The sequence below is a fragment of the Centroberyx gerrardi genome, chromosome 16 (genome assembly GCF_048128805.1).
Source record: "Centroberyx gerrardi isolate f3 chromosome 16, fCenGer3.hap1.cur.20231027, whole genome shotgun sequence".
Classification (NCBI taxonomy): domain Eukaryota; kingdom Metazoa; phylum Chordata; class Actinopteri; order Beryciformes; family Berycidae; genus Centroberyx; species Centroberyx gerrardi.
Window position 1 is genome coordinate 20,019,325 of NC_136012.1, and position 22,588 is coordinate 20,041,912.

The window sequence follows — 22,588 nt, forward strand, 5'->3', positions numbered from 1 at the left end:
ACTGGCATAACCTTTTAGGGATATATCATTTTCAATAACCTTCCAGCTTAGAAAATAACATTTTTAAATTCCATGACTTTTCTAGGCTTGCCATGACCATAATAACCCTGATACATGCACACAGCTTAGAGAAGTACTGGACTGGAGCAAATAGAGGCACTTCACTGCTCTAGTACTTGGAGGGTAATCCTCCTTTTCCCTTCTGCAAGACGGGCAAAGCAAGCTACAACAGTAAATTAAAGGTTGAAAAAAGTTATCCTGTGCAACGACGACATCAATTTCCAATCAATAATTTTAAGCTGATTTCCACTAAAGTTTTGTAGTCACACATGATCCGAGAAACAAGAAATGCCCAAGCCACAACTCACTGATCTGTCATGATGTCTGAGAGCCCAACCTTGGCAGTTCTTTGGGGAGCACGGCTTACAAGTTGACTATCAATCAGGTTTAATAAGGGGTCAGTCATGCATTGAGTGAAAGCTTGCGGGCTGTCACTGTTGGTTTTGTTGGAGTGTATCCTTGGGATCTTGATCAAGCTGCGCAGCAAGGAATCAAAAGGCATTAAGGGAAGACCGGTGCCGATGCACTTTTAATGACACTGACACACTCAACTCCAGGCTTCTCTCTGGGTTTGTACAGAGTGCTGCGCTCAGAAAGCTTCTTTAAGTTTTGTGGGAACTATAAATTAATGATTATTACCAAGGGCATTGTAAATGATCATTATCACGAGCAATGAAATATATATGATGGGAGTAAGGAGATTTAAAGGACAATGTACTACAAAAACAGCCATAAAACAATTCAAACTGTCTCAAAGCTAATTTCAGAGCCTCAATATGCATTTACCCACATGCAGTACAAGTACAATTACACTCCAAAGTGTGTGAACCCCTTAATGTTTTGCACATTTTGTTAAGCAATAATATAATTTAAAGCCCTTATGTGTAGCATATTTACCAAATATATAATTTCTCAAATTAATCTTGATAGCATAATAATGGCTTATGCTGAAATGGCTTCAGAAGAATTTGTCATTAGGCCCTTTTCACATCGTCATGGTAACAGCTTCCATATTGAGAAACTCACCTTCATAATCAAAGAGGTAACTTTAGGTGAAGAACTTGTAGCCTTTAGTTTAGATCCAGGAGTCAACAAAAATAGTCTTTGTACTTCACCAATGGTATTTTTGGGCCGGTTGTGGAGCGATTTAGTGAAGGTCAGAGCTGGCAACAAGAAGTTGTAATGCACCTGTTCAATCAATGCAGAAGCTGTTACCATGACAATGTGAAAAGGGCCTGTTAAGTAATTCTAAGTGTTGCTCTCTATGTGTTTATTCTATGTGTCCTAACTAAAGCAGGAGACTACTTAAGCATCCAAGCATTATATTATACTATCCTGGAATAATCAGGATAACCACATCATTAACCCAATGTACTGTCAAGAGGAAAAGATTCACTTTACTATACAGCTACGCTCCCATAGGTTAGCTGTCATTCAGTATCATAACATAGTAGTAGCAAACCCTCTGTTTACTATCACATTGGACTTTGATGCAAATAATTCTGATGTTGAAGTTAATGTAACTGTGTGATTTCATTTTATTTTTAATGTTCTTTACTTTTGATTTAATTTGTTATTTTCTAGAGGCCTTTCCCTGCCAGAGAACATCCTCTCTCCAGGTTTTAAGCTCCAGATCGCAACGGATGGTCTGTACAGATGAATGTATACCGTTGTTCCTTATGGTGCATCATGTATCATCATGTGCTCAACAGTGTGTGTTGCATGTGAAAGAGAAGAACCAGTTCTAACAAGGAACGATAAACAAAAGTAACTACAAGTGTTATACAATAGTGTTATCCTCCGGCGCTGTGTTTTATAAGCTTTGTTAGAGTGTCTCCCTTTTGGAGAACTGCATATCTGCTTGTATTTTCCTTCTCTCCATTCATGAATGCATAAATAAACCCTGTAAAATGTTCCATGTTGCACCTTGGGGGATGAGGAGAAGACTCAAGGTGCTCTGTAGCTTCATCAGTTTACCATAGATAGTTTGATTGGTCGGGCATAGAGAGTAACAAATAACCTGATTCACTATGATGCAATTAAAATGTAATGATTATTGTAAATAAGTTTATTAAAAAAGTATGTTGATGTGATAATCTCGTGTGCTTGACAAGTTCTATGGGTCAACCTTCATTATAAGAATTCTAATAACTGATTATGAAACTGGTTGAGATTTGATGAAGTTGTAACAAGTTTGAGTCGTAATTGTTTTGATTAGCATTTCATTTGATAGGGTATTTATAATTCTGTGCTTTTTAAATGGTTTACTAGGAAATTGTATTTTTTCTAACTGTTTTCAGATGTGAAGCAACTCATGGACCTGTAAAACCACTCGCTCACTCGCGCTATCTGACCTCTTATGGCCATTAGGATGCACAGACGCACTGAACCAACACACTGAACCAGCATCGTTCACTCGCCTCCTCTCTGCAATACGGCTGAACTGCTTCACATCTATGTCACTGTGTGTCCTTGTTCATTGTGGTAGTAGTACATTAAGCATGATTTCATCATTTGTGTGAACAAATGAAAGGAACGTTTACTCAAAGGAAAATCCCATCATTATCTACTCACCCCAATGTCAGTCGAACTCGTACTTGTACAACCAGTAAACTCACAGCGACTGCAGTTCCATCTCAGCCTTCTTCTCAACAATAGAGGTGAACAGGGTCTGGGTTTTTAGAGTTCCAATAGAGGCATAAAATGATGATGAAATCTCTCTGCAGCATCATCCAAGGTTTTTACAGCCAAACGACTGCAATGTGAGACCAAAAGGCCTATATTTGCCTCATTATCTCCTATATTTACTTCACGGACACCGGCTTGTTTGTTGAAGCGTGAATAGACTCTCCCTATAGGGCTCGGGGTTAGAGCTGGCTGGGCTAGTGCACACCGCCACCAGCCTCCTCTATTAGAGGCACCAGCCGCCTCCCCGAGCATTTCAGACCTATGCAGTTCAACGATGACTTCATGAAAATCCTACAGTCACTTAACTGAAAACACCATGAGGATGCTTGCCAGCACTGCTGCCAAGCATAGAAAACAAACACTTAAGAGCAGCTTTTTAAGACAGAAAATACTACAATAGGGAACATGTCCAAGAACTGATGCCAGCCAAATCACTCATCTAAAAATAAACTTTTTCTAAAAAGTTTCCACTGTGCAGATAATTGCTGCCTGTGCAAAGCATCTCTTCTTTGATAAAGGTCACTCGATTCATTCAGCATGAGGAGTGGCCATCGCTCATTAGAAGTTGCGCTACTCCATCTAACCTGGCATGAGCAGCGCTGCGCTGGCATTTCAGATCAAACACACTGATCAGGCCCACTGATTTCACAAACTAATGGGCCAAAAATACCACCGGTGGACCTGACTGCAGGAGAATCTCTTGCCAAGACATTTCCTCACCAATGAACAGCATAAAATGCCAAAGGGTTTTGGAAGAATCCCATGAATACATCTCCCAAAGTACAAAGAGACTTCCCTTTACTTTCTGTTCCCCCTCCATACCCTTCCTCTCACCTGTAGGCTCCTGATGTTAGATGTGGCAAAGCTCGCTTATTATGTGCAAACACCTTATGGGCTTTCACTGCTGTGCTTTCAACTATTTGCTGCTTTCTATGATGATCTATGTATAGGAGAGACAGAGGGAAGGAGGGAGGGAGAGAGAGACAGAGACATAGAGAGAGAGATGGGGAAGGGGGGTGATAGAAAGAGTGAGAAGCAGTGTGTCATACTCGACTGCTGGGATGCACAGCGTAATATCCTGCGCCCAGACACCCCAGAGAGCACAGTGGAGAGCAATTATTCCAACACTTGTCATTCATTCAGCCTAAAAGTGCATGTAATTCTCTGAGCACATTGAAACAGAGTAAACAAAAAACATTGTATAAAACATGATTTGTCACCCTCCCAACTAATAATCCTCAAAGAAATCTCTTTAGTTCTAGCTTTAATATTCCATAGTCCTTTGGTTTCTAAGATGTCATTCCAAGTGCCTGCAGGCAAGAGTTTCTGGAGCTGTGCTCCGTCTCTGCAGCACTGGCACCTTGGGAAATGAAGTGATTTTTTGGGCTTTTTAGTTTTACGCATGCATAAATTAATGAGCCGCGCGCAGCATTTATTGAGACATAAGCGCGCGTGAGCCAGTCCCCTAATGCTGCGGCCATACACCCGCTGTCAAAGCAAATCATTACTGGTGCAGGACCATTGGCTGAGGAATGTTATTCTAAGATGTAGCTTCCATTCTGCTCAATAGGAGGAGCTGTTGACTCACCACCTCATGTCAATGGGCTTTCTGAGCTTTATCAAGTTAAGATCTAGATATCTAGTGATTTATCTAGTGATAGCCGAAATAGTGGCGTGCCGTTCTGTGAGATGCTGGTCTGCCAGACTGTCCATACTCTTGTTTCCCACTGCAAACCTGATGATCTGTGACCAGTGTGTTGTATGTAATGACCCAACTTTGAACTGGTGCCCCTCTGGATGCTGTCAGTGTCTCTCTAATCCACTTTCTGAGGTGATAGTTAATCTTATTTTGGAGCTCACATGCAATGCCTTGCACACACACATACACACACAACCAGCATCCTCTCACCTGCGTACTCAAGGGAGGCCATAATTATAATTAAGCAGATCAGGATGCCTTCAGGAAGCAACATGAGAGGAAAAGGTAATTAAGGGTATCTCAAGCATCATGATATCACCCAAAAGAACCTTGTTATCTCCTTACGTCCAATTATGCCTATCTCGAACGTGACAAGAGTACGTAGAAATGGATTTAGGAACTCCAAGAAATCCCCCTGCCAGAATGACACTAATGCCCTTAAATGTAAAATTCAGGCTCAGTATTTGCTCAAGCTTAACAGCGCCGGATGCCCAAGGACATCCTCCAACATCTCTCCTAGAAACTGTACAAGGTGAGAGTCCTCCTATGGCATCGTTTTCCACTTGAATCCACCTTGAACTGAATTAATGAAGAGGCTCCTCACTGTGGCATGGTGATGAGAAGACAACAATGAATGGAGAGCAGCATTCACTAGGGACCGCTGGTGGATTTAATTAGTCTGTGTTTACCTCCTCGTGCGACGCCTGAGATCCTGATGCACAATCACAAGCACGCCCGCACGCGCACGCACACACACACAAACAAAAGAACAGCTGTAAAACAGTTGAATTGTGAACGCCTCCGATCTATCAGCTCGTAGGAATGGCAACTCTGTTGGGAGGAAACGCTAGACAGAAAGCGGCTTCTGAAAGAAAAGAATGTGCCATATTAGTGTTTTGTTTATGTCGGAGACAGCGAGAGGGAAAAACTAACAAGCAAGAGAGAAGAGTGCGGTGTAGGTGCAGTGGAGTTTGTCATCAGGGCGGCTCTGCCGAGATCAAATCTTTGTGTGGAGAGGAAGTCTAGTGATGCACAGCTCAGTAGAGACGGCATCTCTCACCATCCCAAGTGCATCAGGCATCAAGCAGACAGATGCTGAAAACTATGGATTTGCAGTTCCTTTCAATAACATCATCTGTATATCTTTGAGTGAAAGCAAAGCATGAAATTTACTGTCCGTACCACTGGTAGTTACTGTAAGTACCGGGAAAAAACAAAACGTAGCTGGCGAGAGAGGAGCAGGCATGACCTCGGTACTTACACACTGCCATGACTAGATATAAAAAAAGGAATGCACCTACAGAACGAGCATTTGCTCTCCTCTAGTCATGCTTGACAGAGCCTACACAAGTGGGTTGAAGGTTAAGTGGGAGTGGAGGCAACTTCACTCCCAGATAACAGATAGATAGTTTACTTTTCACCCATGCAACCCATCTTCCCTTTCAAACCACTCCTGTTAATAATAAATACTAAGACGAACACATACGCACAGAAGGAAAGCCTTGTAGGGGCAAAGCATACTCATTACCCATTATTAATTCAGGTACAAGCATGCTGACAAGTGCGTGAACGTTTATGTTTCAAACTCAATGCCTCGGGAGATGGAGGAGGCCGATGAGAGCAAATCATGTGTAATAAACCTTTGTTTCCCAGAGCAGCAGTGGAAGAGAGCGCGCCGCCAAATAGCCCAGTGGAGGCGCATTAGGAATGCTTGACTAGGCTTTTGGGAGGAACCTCCAGTCCTGGCGGCAAGAGCTCTCCATCCTGCGAAGGTGGAGGAGAAAGAAAGAAACTTCCCTCTGGAGTGTTGTGTAACCACTTAATGTATGGATCCAGGCAAGCAGCACACACACACACACACAGAGAAAAACAATGCACTTACCACGAACATATCGGCACACACCAACTGCCTCAACAATTAAGCATCATTAACATGGTCCCATAGGTGTGTTTCCCAGTTAAGTGTGATGCGGCTGCACTATGCCTTTAGCCAGGCTGAGAGCCAGACATTATGGGCTTTTAGAGGACAGACATGCCCTTATGTAAGGTTTTAAACCCAGCCTTGGGCACAGCTAAGAGGAACAACAGCAGGCATCACAAAAAATGGCCTTCAGGCACAAATGAACACAGACTTAGAAGTGGACCGTTTGTCCTTCTGGGTGTGTGTGTGTGTGTGTGTGTGCATGCCTCTCACGATTGATGATAGGGGTTGGCAGGCTCAAGGATGTTTACACAGCTACAGACCACACTTGACTCTCTCTCACACACACACACACACACACACACACTTAATCTCACATTCAGCCACTCCAAGCGCCTGTACATAAAAAGCATATACATAAAATTCTCTCTCTTCTTTTTAACATTTTGTTTTTATAATCAAAAATATCATCCAAGCATTTACAGTGTATAACAACAAATGATTCTATGCAACTGTTAACAGCCTTTACAGAAAATGAAGAAATATATCCATTTTGATCTATGTTACAAACTGGGAACAGAAAAAAGAGAAGAGAGGGAGTTAGGCCAGGGGGTTAGGAGGCTCAAAGTGTTCAGTTAGACCCTGATAACCTCCCTGGGAAGCCCTGTAGTCCTGGCTCACATTGACAGCACACTGAGCCAATCACAGGCCAGGACAATCCCGCCCATGTGAGCTGTAACTAAATAACAATCCAGTGAATGTAGGAATCAGTGCTCCTTGGCGACTCCCAGAGAGTCGTTATATCTAAAAATATTTTGCAGACAGGGAAAACAAGAGTTCAAGTTTCTGAAGTCTCCGTCACCATGGTGATGTGTCAACATTTCTGTAACCATGGAGATGCTGTGTATTTACCTCTCTGCCACCTACACAGAGTCCCTGAAATGTTCATTTAGCATTCCTCCCTGATCTGAGATCTATGTTGAAACATCTGTGCCCTCGTTCGGTCGAGTACAGTCCACCGTCTCCAATAGTTGTGGGCTTCATCCCGTCCCCTCCATGTCTCTCTGCTGTCCTCCGTGTCTCCTGTGTCGTCCCGTGTGCCTGCGGTCTCTTCCTCGTCCCAGCGGCCTCATGTAGAGTCTATGTGCTCTTGATGCCCTGGAAGCCACAGAAGTTCCAGCGTTTCTCCAGACTGGCTCCCACCCCCGTCAGCTCCTGTCTGAAGGTGCAGGGCAGCCGGGACAGCAGGGCCTCCACCTCACCAGGGTTAATCTGGACACACACACACACACACACACACACAGGCAACAATTAGACACAACACAAAGGGGAAGTCCACACGCATTAACACAGATACATTTGCACATACTCATACGCAGAGTCTGAAAAAAAAACATCCGCCATGCGTCAAATGCGGTTAAACTTTGTCTTTGTCGGACAAATCAATAAAGGTCACCCACCTCACAGGACGATGACTTTTTGAGATGATAACATCTGAATGCCTCAGTTATAAACTTTGTCCCTCCTGGCCACCATACGCTCTCTCTGACTGAGCAAGTGGTAGCATCTAAACTTCTGTTTAACTTAACTTATTCTTTACTTCTGCAGCCTGGATGGTTAACTAGCCTAATGTTAGTTGATGATTAATATCAAAACATGAAACATTCTAACTTCAACAGTATGTCTCTTCATGCTGAATTGATCCAGTCGTGATCCTTGATGTATAAGTTAGTGAGTTTTAAATTAACACACAGAACCTGATTCTGTACACGAAACAGTATTGAAAACGGGTAGGGAGACATACTTCTATGAATAATACATTATTTTGGGCGGTAAAAAATATTCTTGGCAGGTAAATTCTTTTGTATTTTACCTTGTTTAAAGGATATTGCAGTGGGAACTCTTTCATTCCCACTGCAATATCATTTTTAAACAAGGCCAAATAGACTGTCAGACACTACTCTTTAATGAAACTTTGCACACCTGCTCCTATTTATGTATGGAATTGTTTGTGTTTTTAATGTAATTTTATGTGAGCCTTTCATGGGTATATGTTTTTATGTTGTTTGTGAGACAATTTTCTGTCATTATGTGATAGACAATAAAGTTTTTTGAATCAGGTGAGCCAAAAAGTCAACTTTGACCTCCGCACTTCATTCCGTTTCGTTTCTACTTGCACACTCCCAGATTCTCACACTTCCACTATCATCACGACTCCTCTCTCTGTTCCAGTCACCCTCGCACAACATTCACTCACAACACTCACTCCTCCAATGCAATCAGACAATCATACAGTAAGTGAATTTGAAGAAAAAGGGTGACAGCGTAGCAGCCACTTGACAACGCGTAAGCCGGCTCACCCCCCCCCCCCCCCCCCCGGGTGGGCTGAGAAAAGTCAGTCCATTGAAAGCCTTGGGTGACGGCGGAGAGCGAGATCCACTGTATAAGCCGGTGTAGACAGTGTCTTGCATTAATAACTAGATTGTTCAAGCCCTGCGCTGATGTCAGGACGCATTAAGGTCCATCATGGAGATATGACGGGTGTGTCATCGCTGACAATGGAGCCGTGTGTGTGGAGCCGCTAGATAAGCAGAGAGGATTGGGCTTGCTGTTGGGGAGTCTAGCCGGTACTATTGACAAAACTCTGTGGGCTGTTTGATGTGTTTTTGTGGAGAGTCAGTGTGGGAACAACAGACGCACCGGCAAACTCACGCAGGTAGACACACGTGGGCGCACACACACACACACACACACACAAACACACACACAAATAAACACACACACCAGACAAGAAACCCAAAAGGCGTGAGAGAAGACAGTCACGCTCTATTCTTTGCATGTGTGAGATTGTGAGAATGAGTCAGGGTGGTGACAAGCATATTCAACGAGTTGGTACAGAGAACAGTAATTTCTTTGGGCTACCTTGTGGATCTGGTAGTTACAGATTTTTTATTTTTTTGTTTTTACAGATGACAACAAAGTCTTCCAGTGTGTAAGGGGATGTGTAAAGTGGAGTAATCTGAAGTCTGAGGGTCGTGGATGTGTCATGTGTCTGCTGTGTGGTCAGTGGGTGTGACTGCGGAGGGGGCGGCGAGATCTGCCATCTTTTTGAAAGCCTCCTTGTTGGCGTTACCTTGGGAAAGTGACATTGAGAGTTGCCTTTTTCAAAGAGCCTCCTCATGGAAGTGGCAGTAGAATGCCTCCTCACATAGATGGAGATAAAATAACCGTACTCCACCGGACAGAGTGGAAACTAAGGGGCGTCTGAGGGTGTCTGAGGACTCAGGATAGTGTTTGGCTTAAAGTGTCGGAATGAAGGATCTAGTTTTAATATGTCCCACCATCAAGGGAAATCACACTGCTAGCCAGATATAGCTAGATAGCTAGATATAGAGCTATGACATTTTAGGAGAGAAAAGGGAGAACAGGACAGTCTCCAAAGTTTAACTTTCTCCCCATTTGTTTTTAGAATATTTCAACTGTGTTACTTACAATATATTTTAGGTTAATTACTTGGCTCCCAAGGACCCTCCCTAATTTAAATTGGTATTGCATTCTACTCCCAATAAAGGATTGACCAAATAACATTTCAGCCTTTAGTGAACTGTTAGAATACAGTGAAAATTAAAACAATCTACATTCAGGTTATTTAAAGTGCTTGGGCTTCACCTAAGGAGCCCTCCTGCAAAATGGATCCATTTTTGTGGAAGGGTTGTAAATGCATTAGGGAGTTCTGCCTGCATCAAGGGGCTGTGTGTGTGCCAGGAGTCTAAAACTGCACAGCGGGACCCTGGCACACAGCAGGCCCATATGTCAGCCCTGTAGGGGGGACTGACAGGATGTGTGTGCGTGCGAGTGTGTTTGTCTCCATGAATTTGGGGTGGCAGGGTACTGCAAGGAACTGTGTGTGCTTGCGAGCGTGTGCGCACAATCTAGAGTGATATTGGAGGCAAACTCTTGCTGTTCCACTTAAAAGAGTGGACGTTTCAGTTTCTGTGTGCCTTTACCTTGGTGTCCAAACGCTGCAGGTAGGAACAGATGTACTCGATGCTGGCTCCAAACGGATGGACGTGGAGGAACGTTGAAATGATTCCTGCGGTAGAACAAACAGGCCATGCAGAGATGTTAATTAAACTGTCAAAACATAAAGACATATCCTGGCACATAGCTCCAGCCTATGAGTTTCTGTCTTCTGTCAAACACGACATCAAACCACAACATAATATTCAAGAGCCCAGTATATCTAACTCCTCCTCTTCTCCCCTGGCTGAGTGTAAAACGAGTGAGGATGCTTCAAGTGTCTTTCCCCAGACTCCCAGTACTGTTAAGAGCCTCTTGTATATTGTGGCTCCAGATTAGAGGGAGTGTTTAATGATGGCTTTGATGCTGTTGTCTCTCATCAAAGCCATGTGCGACTGAAACTCTCCTCCAGCTAAACCGAACCATCTGCTGTCTATCAGCTCACTGATAGGGCCATCCAGGAGAGAGATAATCCTCCACCTCTGGTCACTAAGAGCCTTTAGAGCACCAAGGGGCAAAAAGAGGAAACAAACACACGCGCTGTTAAAGTCCAACTTCCAACTGGCTGAAACACTGGAGCAGGAAAACCTCCGCCGCTTAATAGACTACCAGGAGAAAAATGCTACTTTAACACTCCATGTGTATGACCTGCAGGAGTTCAGTCGATACTTGAAGACAAACAACTTGGTAGCCTGGAGCTGCTCCACTGACAATGAAGGAGAGACTGACTTGGTGGAGTCTGAGAACGGTTGCTTGAGCTTTTACAGCTTTTACACCTAAATAAGCATCATTTTATGGTTTTGAACAACAAAACACACCGGCATCCCCAGAATGCCACTCCCACTCACCAACTTTTTTCTTCTTTCTGTAGCTGCACAATGCATGATGCATGTGTGTGCTTGTTTGTACTTGGTTCATATCGCAGCTAGGCCTGTGAATACTTTATAAACAGTCCTGCAATTTGCTTCAATTACTTAAAAGCTAATTTATCATCTCAATCACAAGACATTTGACAGAAAAATTATAAAATGCTGGTTTAGCTTATAGAAACTGTAAAGATAGTTTTAAACGACACAAATAAAATCCAAATAAATAAAGTCAAATGCATCTCAAGTAAAGTGCTACTGGCCTGCATCAACTTTAGCTCAGTCAGCGACATGAATATAACAATTTATTAGAGCAGTCCCCCTTTTGTGGAAAATAAAATATCGATGACAGACGAGAGCTGCGGTTATCACGGTGGTCACGATAATAAAAATTAGTGGCGGTGTCATAACCGTTATTGTTTTTTACCGCGATATATAGCAATACCGGTCATTGTCCCATCCCCAATCGCAACTAACTGACTAGTAAATATCATAAAATCTACTGAAGCAAATCAGAACTGAATGGTATTAGTAGTGCAAGATAGGGATATGTCACATTGATGCCATGGAAATGTGTGAGCGTACCAACTAGCAGGGCTTCCCTCTCAGAGTGGACGGGACTGGGGGGATTCTTCTCTGGGAGACCTTCCTTCTCCTGACTGCAGGACACCACTGATGACGCTGTGGCCTCCTACACACACACACACACACACACACACACACACACACAGAAATAAACCTCAAACGGAATTGTTGACAGCCATTGGCACATGTTGACTCTGATTGAGGTGAAATAAACAAGCTTGAATTTAAGATGATGCGTGGAATACAATCCAAATGAAAAAACCCCCAAAAACAATCAGACACAAATAAGTGAAATAAACACATCCAACACTTCCACCACCAACAGAACAACAGGCAGAGACAAAGGGGAAAAGGATAATGAGGATAGAGAGAGCAAATTCAGCCAGAAGCTATATTTCTGATAGAAGGATGAAACACACGTCACGCACACCCACACACACAAAAAAAGGGAACAAATAGAGAGGGAGAGAGAGGGAGACTTGGAAAGGCTAATGATCAAGCTGTTCACTAGAGATCTCTGACAGGTGGCAGAAAAAAGGAGGAATGACAGAGTTTTTGTTTTGTTTGTGTTTGTTGCCCTACATAGTGTGTGTACAATTTGTGATTATGGTGTGGCATGCCTAGTGGCCTTTTCTGTTTTTTTTTAATTTCATTATAACACCCTATGAAGTTGCGTGTGTGTGTATGTGTATATGCATGCTCATGTGCAAGTGTATCTGATGTTCGTGTCTTGAGGGCCACTCCAGGGTATGTATTGGTCAATACTGTGTGTGTGTGTGTGTGTGTGTGTGTGATGCTGGCATTCATCCGTGATGGGAGTCAGTTCCTTGATTTCCTAACCCAGTTGTGTCTGGGTGATTTATTCAATGACAAATAAAGTCCCAGTGAATTGGATTGGCCTGTAATGATCTGTCATGTCACTGGAGGAGGTGAGAGAGGAGCAGAGGACAGACAGAGGAAGGGAGAATGAAGAAAAAAAAACATTTGGAGAGGAATGGAGAGGGCTCAGCCCTTTTCCACTTACACTGGCTTGATTAGCGTTCTCCTCGCTGCCTCTATCATCTCTCTTTGACGTCTCCAGCTGCGGTACATTAGAAACATGTGAGGAAAAGTCAATGCGAAACAAGTCACCCGCTAATGTAGTCAGACGCGCATATACTCATAAACACACATAATCACAAAGCACAGTTTCTTTTTAGAAGAATAATGGCTGGAAAAAATTCAGATTTTGAATAAACTAAACAAAGAGCAGAGACAATCAACTCCGTATGAACTGACTCATAGGTACAAAACAGTCAGCTCATGAATCTGTGACAATGCACTGGCTTTTTCTGAGTGTAGCCTGATTTCTGGGAAATGCATATGAAAAAAAAAACTGAGCGACACTAGTTTGTCATGTTAATAATAACAACAACAAGGTTAATAGTCACAGTGACCTGCACTGACAGCTTGGTGACAGCAGGGACAGAGATGGACCAGTGAGGGTGAACTGATGGCAGATCTGTTCAACATGGCAAATCACCCCACAATAACCACTAATCTACAGAGAAACTCCCCCTGCAAAATTGATTTCTCTTTCCCCTTTAATGACACTGCCTCTCATGATTCATGTGTGCACCTATGCGTGGATTAAATAACCATATTTCCCATGGATCAGTCTTGCGGGGAGACATTTCAGCGCGGCGCGACATTCTAATCAAAGTCGTCGTCGCCATTAAAGCGCGTATTGACAACTCTGTCACTCTGGAGGATCTGAAGGAAGAGGTCTGGTCCGGAATGACTAATTCACCTCTGTGTTGCATGAAACCATGTCGTCTGCTCATACAACTCTGAGCAATAACATAAGTCTGGCGTGGAAAACAAGCCATCACGCACGGAGCGGCTCCCTGCACGGTTTGAGAGCCTCATATTAGTATTATCATTATCCAATTAAATAGGTGATTGAACCTCATTTTAATGACAGCCCTCCCGCTTATCATACTGAGCCAGAAGGAACATTAACAAACATTAGCAGTGGAATACTGGGGATACGGGGACAACACCCGAAACATTAGTAAACTGACGATATGTCTAATGGAGAAAAATGACCCATGAAACTTGGCTGATTTGAAATGGTTTAATAAGATTGTAGATCCTGTGGGAACTGTACAGTTATGTAGCGGCGTGCCCTTGTAGTACTACAGCCACTAAACAATTACAGCCAATATTAGCTGGTGTTTTGTTGGAAAAACATGTCTAAATGTAAAACAGGCAAGCAGCACATTCAGACAAATGACAAATGTGATATTGTGATTGATGACTAATGTAGCAAGACTGGCTATAGCTGGTGATGTGGCCATTCATACCAGGTGTGAGACAGCAGCATTAGTTTACATTAGTGCCATTCCTGCTGCAGGTAACATCTCTATATCTGGTGAGACGTTCACACTGCTAGCAACCAGATTTCTTAGTTACTGCCTGTTTGTAAATTTTACCAAACTGACTGCTTCTTGTAATGCCAATTCTGCTGTAACCATAGGATATTCAGTAATGAGAGCATGCGATTGGCCGCTGGTGGTCGATGGCACATAAAAGTTGCAGACAACTAGTCATTGCTGACAAACGAGGAAACAATTTGAATGTGGTGAACCTTGCTCAACATGTTTCTAGTTGGGAAATGAATCAATTTCCTCTGAATTTTTTTTTTTTTTTTTTTTTTTTTGCGGCAGTGGGAATGCACCGTTCAAGCCAGACAGAATAACAGAATACACAATAACGAAACAGACTAAACAGAATAAGAAGATGAAAAACACATGCTGTCTGGTAGAGGAGCACACACTGGTAGTTACCTGCATTTAGTTTGTATGGCAAGCTATCAATGGTAGGCCCATGCAATTTTGGATCTGAATAGCCTCTTCTTCACAGACGTGACTAATCTCTCTCCTTGTATGGTACAGCCAACAAAGCAGCAATGTAATAGCTCTATTTATGTGACATTGATGGGATCTTGCTATTGGCAAATATGAACAATGTATCATGTTTTTCCCCCCCCCCAACAATGCAGAGAAAATTGTTAAAGAAACTGAAGAACTGTGAAAAAACCCAGCTGCTTTACTAGATACAAACGATGGCAAAAAGTCCTTGAAATGACAATTTGGTAAAATGGCTGTAAAATGTTTCCTACGATACACACTGCTGTAAAATAATAAAAGTGGAATTAAGCAGAAATCATTATCATTATCATTTTGGAGAGCCACTTAAAACTTAAAAGCTGTAATATCTACTTTTGGAGGGAAAATTAGAAATTTAAAGAGTGTATTATACTGTGTGTTAGAGCTAAGCTCCCGGAGAGGAAAATGGGAACAATGATTCAAGTCAGAAATTAGCTTTCACTGCGGTGGGCCTTCTCTCCCACAATATTTATACTATAAAAATGCTTCCAAATATACCAGTTATTTTGGGATATCTGCTTAGAAATAAGTTCTAGACAATTTCAAAGGATTATTATTTGAGTCATTTTTCTCTACCCAAAACTACATATTACAGCTACCTCATTCTCTCCTCTGGTTTACGATGAGATATTTCTCCGATATTTTTCATGCGTTGAAACTCATTTTGAACTAATTTCTTTCTGATTAAAGTGTAAATCAGATAGCATACTTCACTCTCAAACAAAGAGAGTTAACAACAAACTTTCCAAAAACGAAAACACACTCATGAACAAAATGGTCTTTGGTGGAGTCTTCCTCTTTCCTCCTCATAATAGAGCTGACAGAAGTGTGTGTGTGTGTGTGTGTGTGTGTGTGTGTGTGTGTGTGTGTTTCCTCCAACTAACCTGTAGAGTGTGTGTGGTTTGGAGGTTCTGCAGTCCTTCCTTGAGGTTCTGGACTTGGTTCTTCAGCTGCTGTTTGTCCTCCATACTCTTCTCAAGCTCCGCCTCCCGCTGCTTTAACTCTTCCCTCATTTTCAACAGTTGCTACAAAAAGGAGCACAGTAAGCCACTAATGTTATTATGTACTAGCTAATCATTACTATTCTACCCTCATATTCAACAATTGCTCCAAACGGACTAGAAGTTATTAATATTCAGCATCTAACCCTTATGGGTAATTTGAACCTCAGCAGTTGCTACAAAAGAGCAGTTAGTCACTGATGCCAATGAAATCTCAAATGACTGCCACAGACTCGAATGGTGGCATGCAAAGGTGCTACTGAAAACATTTTATAGAGTGAAAAGAGATATTGCTAGTTCTTCTAACATTTTCTTCACTACCAGTCAAAAGTTTCAGTCAAAACGTAAAGACATCAAAACTATGAAATAACACAAATGGAATTATTCAGTGACTAACCCTAACCCTCAAATCAAAACTATCTTCTTAGATTATTTAAAGTATCCGCCCTTTGCCTTGATGGAAAGGCAAAGGCTTTGGAAAGAAATTCATACATAGGATCAACTTCACTATTCATATTTGTCTGAGAAACTAATTTCAAGCAAAACATAGTACATTCAATCAGGTGTGTCCAAACTTTTGACTGGTAGTGCATGTGTCTAACAAAGAGTAGTTCGCCAAATCTTGCAAGATAATATACCCACAAAAGTCTGCCAAAATCATAAGAAAATTAACACTCAATGGGATATTAGCTTTTCTTTGGGTAAAACAAGAAATGTTTTTTGGCAGTGCTTTGATAACTAGTAAACTATATTTATCCTCATTTATCCTTTGAAGTTGTCTGTTGCTTTACTCTGATGAAAAGGTTCATCTCCTACTGTGTTAATTATAATACAGAGCAGCTTTGTGAGTCGTAGGGGGGTTTTTGTGCGCAACACAGGAGCAACACATCCCGAGTACTTTTATGCTACAATAGTCACGTACACTGTAATTCACAAAGAGGAAACAGGCTGGAATTACATGCTGATAATATTTCACGGTAATTTGTGTGGCTGCGTGATACAACATGTGGACCTCGGCAATGAGAGGTATCTAATTTTAGTATCTTCCAATTCATTTAATCCATCCAGCTAATCTTTTCATAAACACACCATGAGAGACATACTGTATGTTGGAAAGGTAATCATTTTCTGCTGGCAAATATGAACAGCGGGGCCTTAATGGATTCTCTTCTTGTGAAGATGAATCGATCATAATTTCCATTACCTGTGACAGCTACCTAAGTGAGGACACTTGACAAATGCAAGATGGAATCGGTCCAGTAGTTCTTTAGAATTCAAAAGGTAAAATTTCAAGCTGTCTGAACAGTGCAGGGGTTGTTCTTTTGAATGTGGAAATTTCATTAGACAACCTGAAACTAGAGATAGAGGAGATTAAGACAGCCGGTACAACAAATAAGGTTTAAAAATATCAGAACACCTTGATTAATAAACTCCTGCCTGTGCTGAGTAAGCTTCATCTTGATTCCTAAATTGTCTCTAGCTCCTCTTCCCCTCCTTGTTTTTCATGTCTGTGTATACATACATACACACACACACCACAGTTGTAACAACCATAGGGGTGTGCTTAACATGGCTGAAGACGGTCTATAACATTTAGGAGCAAATATATGAAATTTAGGACTTTACAACGGAAACAATCCAATATCCAATACTTTCAATATTATTTTTCCTTGAATAAGAGCTCTGAAAGGGTTATAATAGCCTGGTGTTTGTTTCAAAAGGTAGCTGTATGCTCTGAGAGTCAGAACACACAACCCTCCGATCCCAAGTAACACCTAACCCACTGGTGACGTTGGCGCCTAAGCCTCTCTAAAACCAGTGTAAACCTGGAAATATTATTTTCGAGCTGCTCTTTAGAAAAGACTAACAGCTGCACCAGACAGCTGTACTATTTTACTTGCTCCCAGATAACTCTTGGGTTTCCTTTAAAGTGCTGGCTCATGAATAAATGACAGTGGAAGCATGGAAAATTCAACAGGGTGACCTGGGCGACCTTGTTCTTAGAGAGAACTGGGTGCAGAGCAGTAAAGAAGAGGAGATTAAACTCATTGTCCGCCAGTTGATTGAAAAAAGAAGTGTCTGTATGGCTGTGTGTGTGTGTGTGTGTGTGTGTTACCTTCTGCATGCCCTGTAGAGCCTGCTGTAGGAAGCTGAGCTGCTGAGAGTGTGTGTTGTCCTCCTCGCTCCTCATTGGCTGGTTCTTGCCCTGCTCCTGCTTCAGCAGCTCCACCTCGTTCCTGTAGGCGTCCAGCTGGCAGCGCAGGGAGTCGTTCTCCTCCTTTAAGGCCTCTGCTTGGGACACACCTACAGACAGATACATATACTTATTAGCAAATTGAGTTTATTAGGGCTTATTATCTGTGCCACTCTGCAATTTTGGTGACTCGATTTACACTTCATTACCAGAGATCATTAGCCAGCCTGGCCTTAGTTTCAAATTAATAAGGGATCCAGTGTTCTCAGGATTTAAAAGTTATTCCTGACCCTGGTTAGCTTGACGTGGCCCTGCTGTGTGAAAAGTGTCTATTCCAAATTAAATATCCCTTCGGGTGAATGTCCATTTAGCAGCGAAGTTTGCAGCCGTGTTAAATTTTCTCCCTAATTATTTGAATGAGAGCAGGCATGTGGATAGTGGGAAGGTGAGCGTTGAAAAATTCTAAGCGTAGCAGCCAGAGGATGTCACCAAAAGTAGAGCTCAAGTCTACTTCATGCAAATTCGATTTGATTGATCCGCCTGTCCTACCAGAGAGAGTATTTAAGAAAAACAACTTGTATGTATTAAGAGAGCTAAGTAGCATTCAACTGAGAATTTACTTAGGAAAAGCCCCTATATATATCATCCATTTCTACACCCAAAATGTTCAAGCGCTGCGTTGTCAAGCAGCAGGGGGCGTGGCCAGCGGACACTCTCTCTCCTGCCTCCACATCTGATGATCAAAACGCCTTAGTGCAGCAGTTTGGTCTAACTGAAACCTGTGATAATCCAAGGGTCTATTGTCCCGTGCCTCTCTACTGGAGAACTGACCTGACCTATTGAGCAGAGAGGAGACAGTGGGTATTATTACAGTATAAGACCTACTCAGCTCCATAGATGTCCTGTTTTATCAGCTCTGCTCTCCTGTGGGCCTTGAGGGGAAGCTCTTTGGGAAAGTGCAATACACTGACTGGGCTGGGGAGATAAGGCCTGTCCTGTGTGTGTGTGTGTGTGTGCGTGTGTGTGTGCGTGTGTGCATGCATACGTGGCTGGTTAAGTTTTGTATGGGTGTTCATGAGTGCTGCCTGCAGTCTATCATGGAGGACCATTGGCAGCGTTAATGAACTCTTGCTGTGTGTGTGTGTGTGTGTGTGTATGTTCTTCTCCCAGCAGGATGGAGGTTTGAGGTGAGGAGAGTTATTGATCAGAAAGCCTCATCAACTGGATATGAGGGGATGACCAAGTCCCTTACTGCCTGTTACATAACAGGCAGTGCTATCAACCTTACAGATATCACGTGTGTGCCTACGCTCACGCACACACACACACACACACACACACACACACACACACACACACACAAGCTGTTCTTTCGGTTTCTGTACAGCAGTCACTAGTCAGAAGACACTTAGTTAGCATCGATTCACGTTTTTTAAGAGGCTGCAGTCATAACAGGTGTTTTCGGCAGGAATGGCTGAGGTGTAAACATGCCCCTTTGCTTAGAGGTTAGTTAGTAAAGGGGTGTAACAATAAGCCTGTTAACACAAATACAAAGAAGTGTCATATTAACACCTGTCACCTCAGCCAATCCTATGACATCCAGCGAAATGACAGTTTTGTGACAGCAATACTAATTACTGATATCTAATAGGCAAGGTTGCAAAAGAGAGGAGGCTGTGCTGATGACTACATTTACATACATTTGCATGCTGATTAGAGAGGCTGTCAAATTAGCAAATGGCAGAGATCAGAATGATTAAAAAGCAAGGAGAGAGAAACAGAGGCGAGGGAAGGGAGCATAACAAGTAACGAGCAGAGAGTAGCGAGAGAGAGAATGAGAGGCAATCCTAAATGTTTTGGTGACTATTACTGCGTGTTGCCCTGGTGACTACTCCGACTGTTACGGGTTATTGTAATGGTGGTTGAGATCAGTGCCACCGTTAGTTTTTGTTGCTTCAGCAGACACAAACAGACTCCTTTGAGCAAAAACCAGGAGTTTATGGCCCTTCAGTGGTACCCCAAACAGTCTGAAATGAGCTGGCAGCTGGCAAGCGTGCACAGATGCACACACACACACACACACACACACACACACATACACGAACACACAGAGTTATACACCCATGTGCAGCTGTGCACATCCACTTGGGTGGACTAGGGTGGATGTCGTTCAGCAGTTATGTTCAACATCAACTCAATAAACCGTGCATGGTCTCAGCATCCTGATGTACTTGGAATGTGTTTTTTATTCATGCGGAGTTGTCAGATGGTCGTCAGATGCTAGCGGGATGATTACCGTCATTTCAGTCAAACACAGATGTCTCCCTCGGTTACTTAACGCTTTCTGTGTTCATCCTCTAGGAGATCTAGATCAATCTATGTCCTGCGGTTCTGAGGTATTAAAAATGTATTTCCCTCCCTCGCTGTGAATCTATGCGTGCATGTGCGTACCTGAGTCCTCGGAGTCCTTGCTGTCGGCAGCGGGGGCGTCCTCCATGTCATCGTCAGACATCTCCATCTCCTCCTCCCGTCTGATGCCCATCAGCTGCTCGTTGTGCATGTTTCTAATCTCCTGGAAAACACAACGGGATGAGTGGCGGGTCAATATCCATCAAACTGCAAACACTCATGGGCGATGCACATTTCAGCGGGTCTTGCTGAGCTACAGAGCCGGATCGCTCCTAAAAGAAAACATTCTGTGTTCAGCATGGCACCTCTTGTTTTCATGGTCGAGGTTGTAGTTTGTGGCAGTAAAGCGGGTCTAGGCTTTAGCGGTAAGGGATACTTGAAACAGATCGAGACAGAGTGTAAATGAGTAAAGAGGAAATGGATGGTCTGGGGGCTGGAGCTTAATTTTCCCTCTGGCACAGCGATAGGGCAGATGGTAGCAGAAACACAGCCAGAAACAACAGTTCTCTACTTCACTCTTCTTTTGTACTTGGGGAAAATAGCAGATTTAATGCAGCCACAATGCACATAAGGTGTGTAACACCCATGACCACAGCCCCAGTCAAAACCGTCACAGGACCATGACTTCAGAAGGTCATGTCTGCCCCTGATACGTATCGATTCAGAACAACAAAACACAGGATGTGTCTCTGTATGCGTATCATGATTACTGTTGGTTATCCATGCTTATGCCTTGATCTGACAGAGTGCACAGATGGAAAACCCAGCAGTAATACTGTGAAATACCAATCTTCTCTGCTTCCTCTCACCCTCACTGACAGACGGACTGACTACTACAGTGTTATTACTGGTTTGAGACCAGTAGCAGGACCAAATGTGTGTGTAAGATTCAAAAGGTTGGGTTTGGGCTAACCCAGCTTATAGGATTGATTGTAAATGAAACCAAACTTCTGAGTAGAGGAAAAACAAAACACCTTGTTTTAATTTTTTCATGTTTAGACCAAACCATTGACATAATGTCTATGGGAATCTGTGCTAGCATGGGTAATCTAATATACTGTTAGCCTTCAGCTTTTCTTCCCCACTGGGGGCAGATGATTGGGCTGCAGTATTACACTGTGCGTCTTCTAGCACAACAGGACTGCTCTGCAGCTAATGGAGCAAGAGAATTGAGAGTATAGCCAACTGTGCTGCAAAGAGACACACACTACGAGTGCATGCCCTACACTTCCCATACACAAGTATGTCTTCACACACACACACACACACACGTGCGCTCCATCAATAAAAATTACGCAGCAACAAACCGAACTATTCCTAAAAAGCTAAAGGGAGCGATAGGCTGCCCAACAGTAAACAAGCTTACCACCATCTGTCAGCTGACTTTATCACCCTGAGCCCATGGCAGAGGTCAAACAGGTAGTCCACACACACAAGCACATGCACATACACAACCATCTGGTGTGTGTGGAGCTCATATATCCACTGCACATACACACACACACACACACACTCACCACGTAAAAACACTGAAGCAGCGAGGCAGCTGTTGTCTGATTCTGCCTCAGAGCTGCGGCTAGTTGACCCCCCTGCTCGTTCCTCCATATTTCACCTCCAGGCCAGAGAATCACACTGAATATACAATACGACTGAGTATGAAACTGGCTGCCTGTTTGATGATAAACTGCCCCTGGGCAAGCGTGCTTACTTACCTATGCTCTTTATAGTGGCCAGTGGTGGACGTCGATCCTCTATACAACCCCTGAGGCGAGGCTCTCTGGTTCACATGCAAAATTTAATTTAAATTACATGTAAATTTAATGGAGTTAATTTTAGGAGCATGATCTGTAAAATGACTAAATGCCCATTGCTAGCTTGAATCTCAAGTTGCACATGTGATCCTTTTGGACTTTTCCAGGTGGCATGAATTTATTTTTGGGAGCATAATGCAAAATGGCAGAACCCTGGTGTGTTTGACCTTACCAATGCACAGACTATTCACCGGTTTCATTCCACGTCGACTCCTGCTGGACTGATTCCCTACTGTGTGTAAACTTGCAAATTAAAGAGCAGCAGAGAGCTAGAGACTCAGCTGAGGCTAATACTGAATCAAGAGCTCCACTGACTCCATCTGTCTGTCCGCCTCTCTCTCTTACACACACACACACACACACACACACACACACACACAGTGCATCTGGTATCACTCTGAATG

The 22,588-nt window shown here is 42.9% G+C and overlaps 1 protein-coding gene across 2 annotated transcripts in view; it reads right to left on the reverse strand.

Moving 5' to 3' along the window:
* Window positions 1-6,800: 6,800 nt before the first annotated feature.
* enox2 (ecto-NOX disulfide-thiol exchanger 2) overlaps window positions 6,801-22,588 on the reverse strand; it is a 168,888-nt gene continuing 153,100 nt past the window's right edge. For both annotated transcript variants that reach the window (XM_071900279.2, XM_071900280.2), the window contains 7 exons: window positions 20,416-20,536; window positions 17,887-18,074; window positions 15,654-15,794; window positions 12,864-12,920; window positions 11,840-11,945; window positions 10,376-10,461; window positions 6,801-7,640 (listed from right to left, as the gene is read on the reverse strand). In XM_071900279.2, coding sequence (XP_071756380.1) covers window positions 7,509-7,640; window positions 10,376-10,461; window positions 11,840-11,945; window positions 12,864-12,920; window positions 15,654-15,794; window positions 17,887-18,074; window positions 20,416-20,536 — 831 coding nt within the window. In that variant the 3' untranslated portion in view covers window positions 6,801-7,508. The remainder of the gene's footprint in view (window positions 7,641-10,375; window positions 10,462-11,839; window positions 11,946-12,863; window positions 12,921-15,653; window positions 15,795-17,886; window positions 18,075-20,415; window positions 20,537-22,588) is intronic.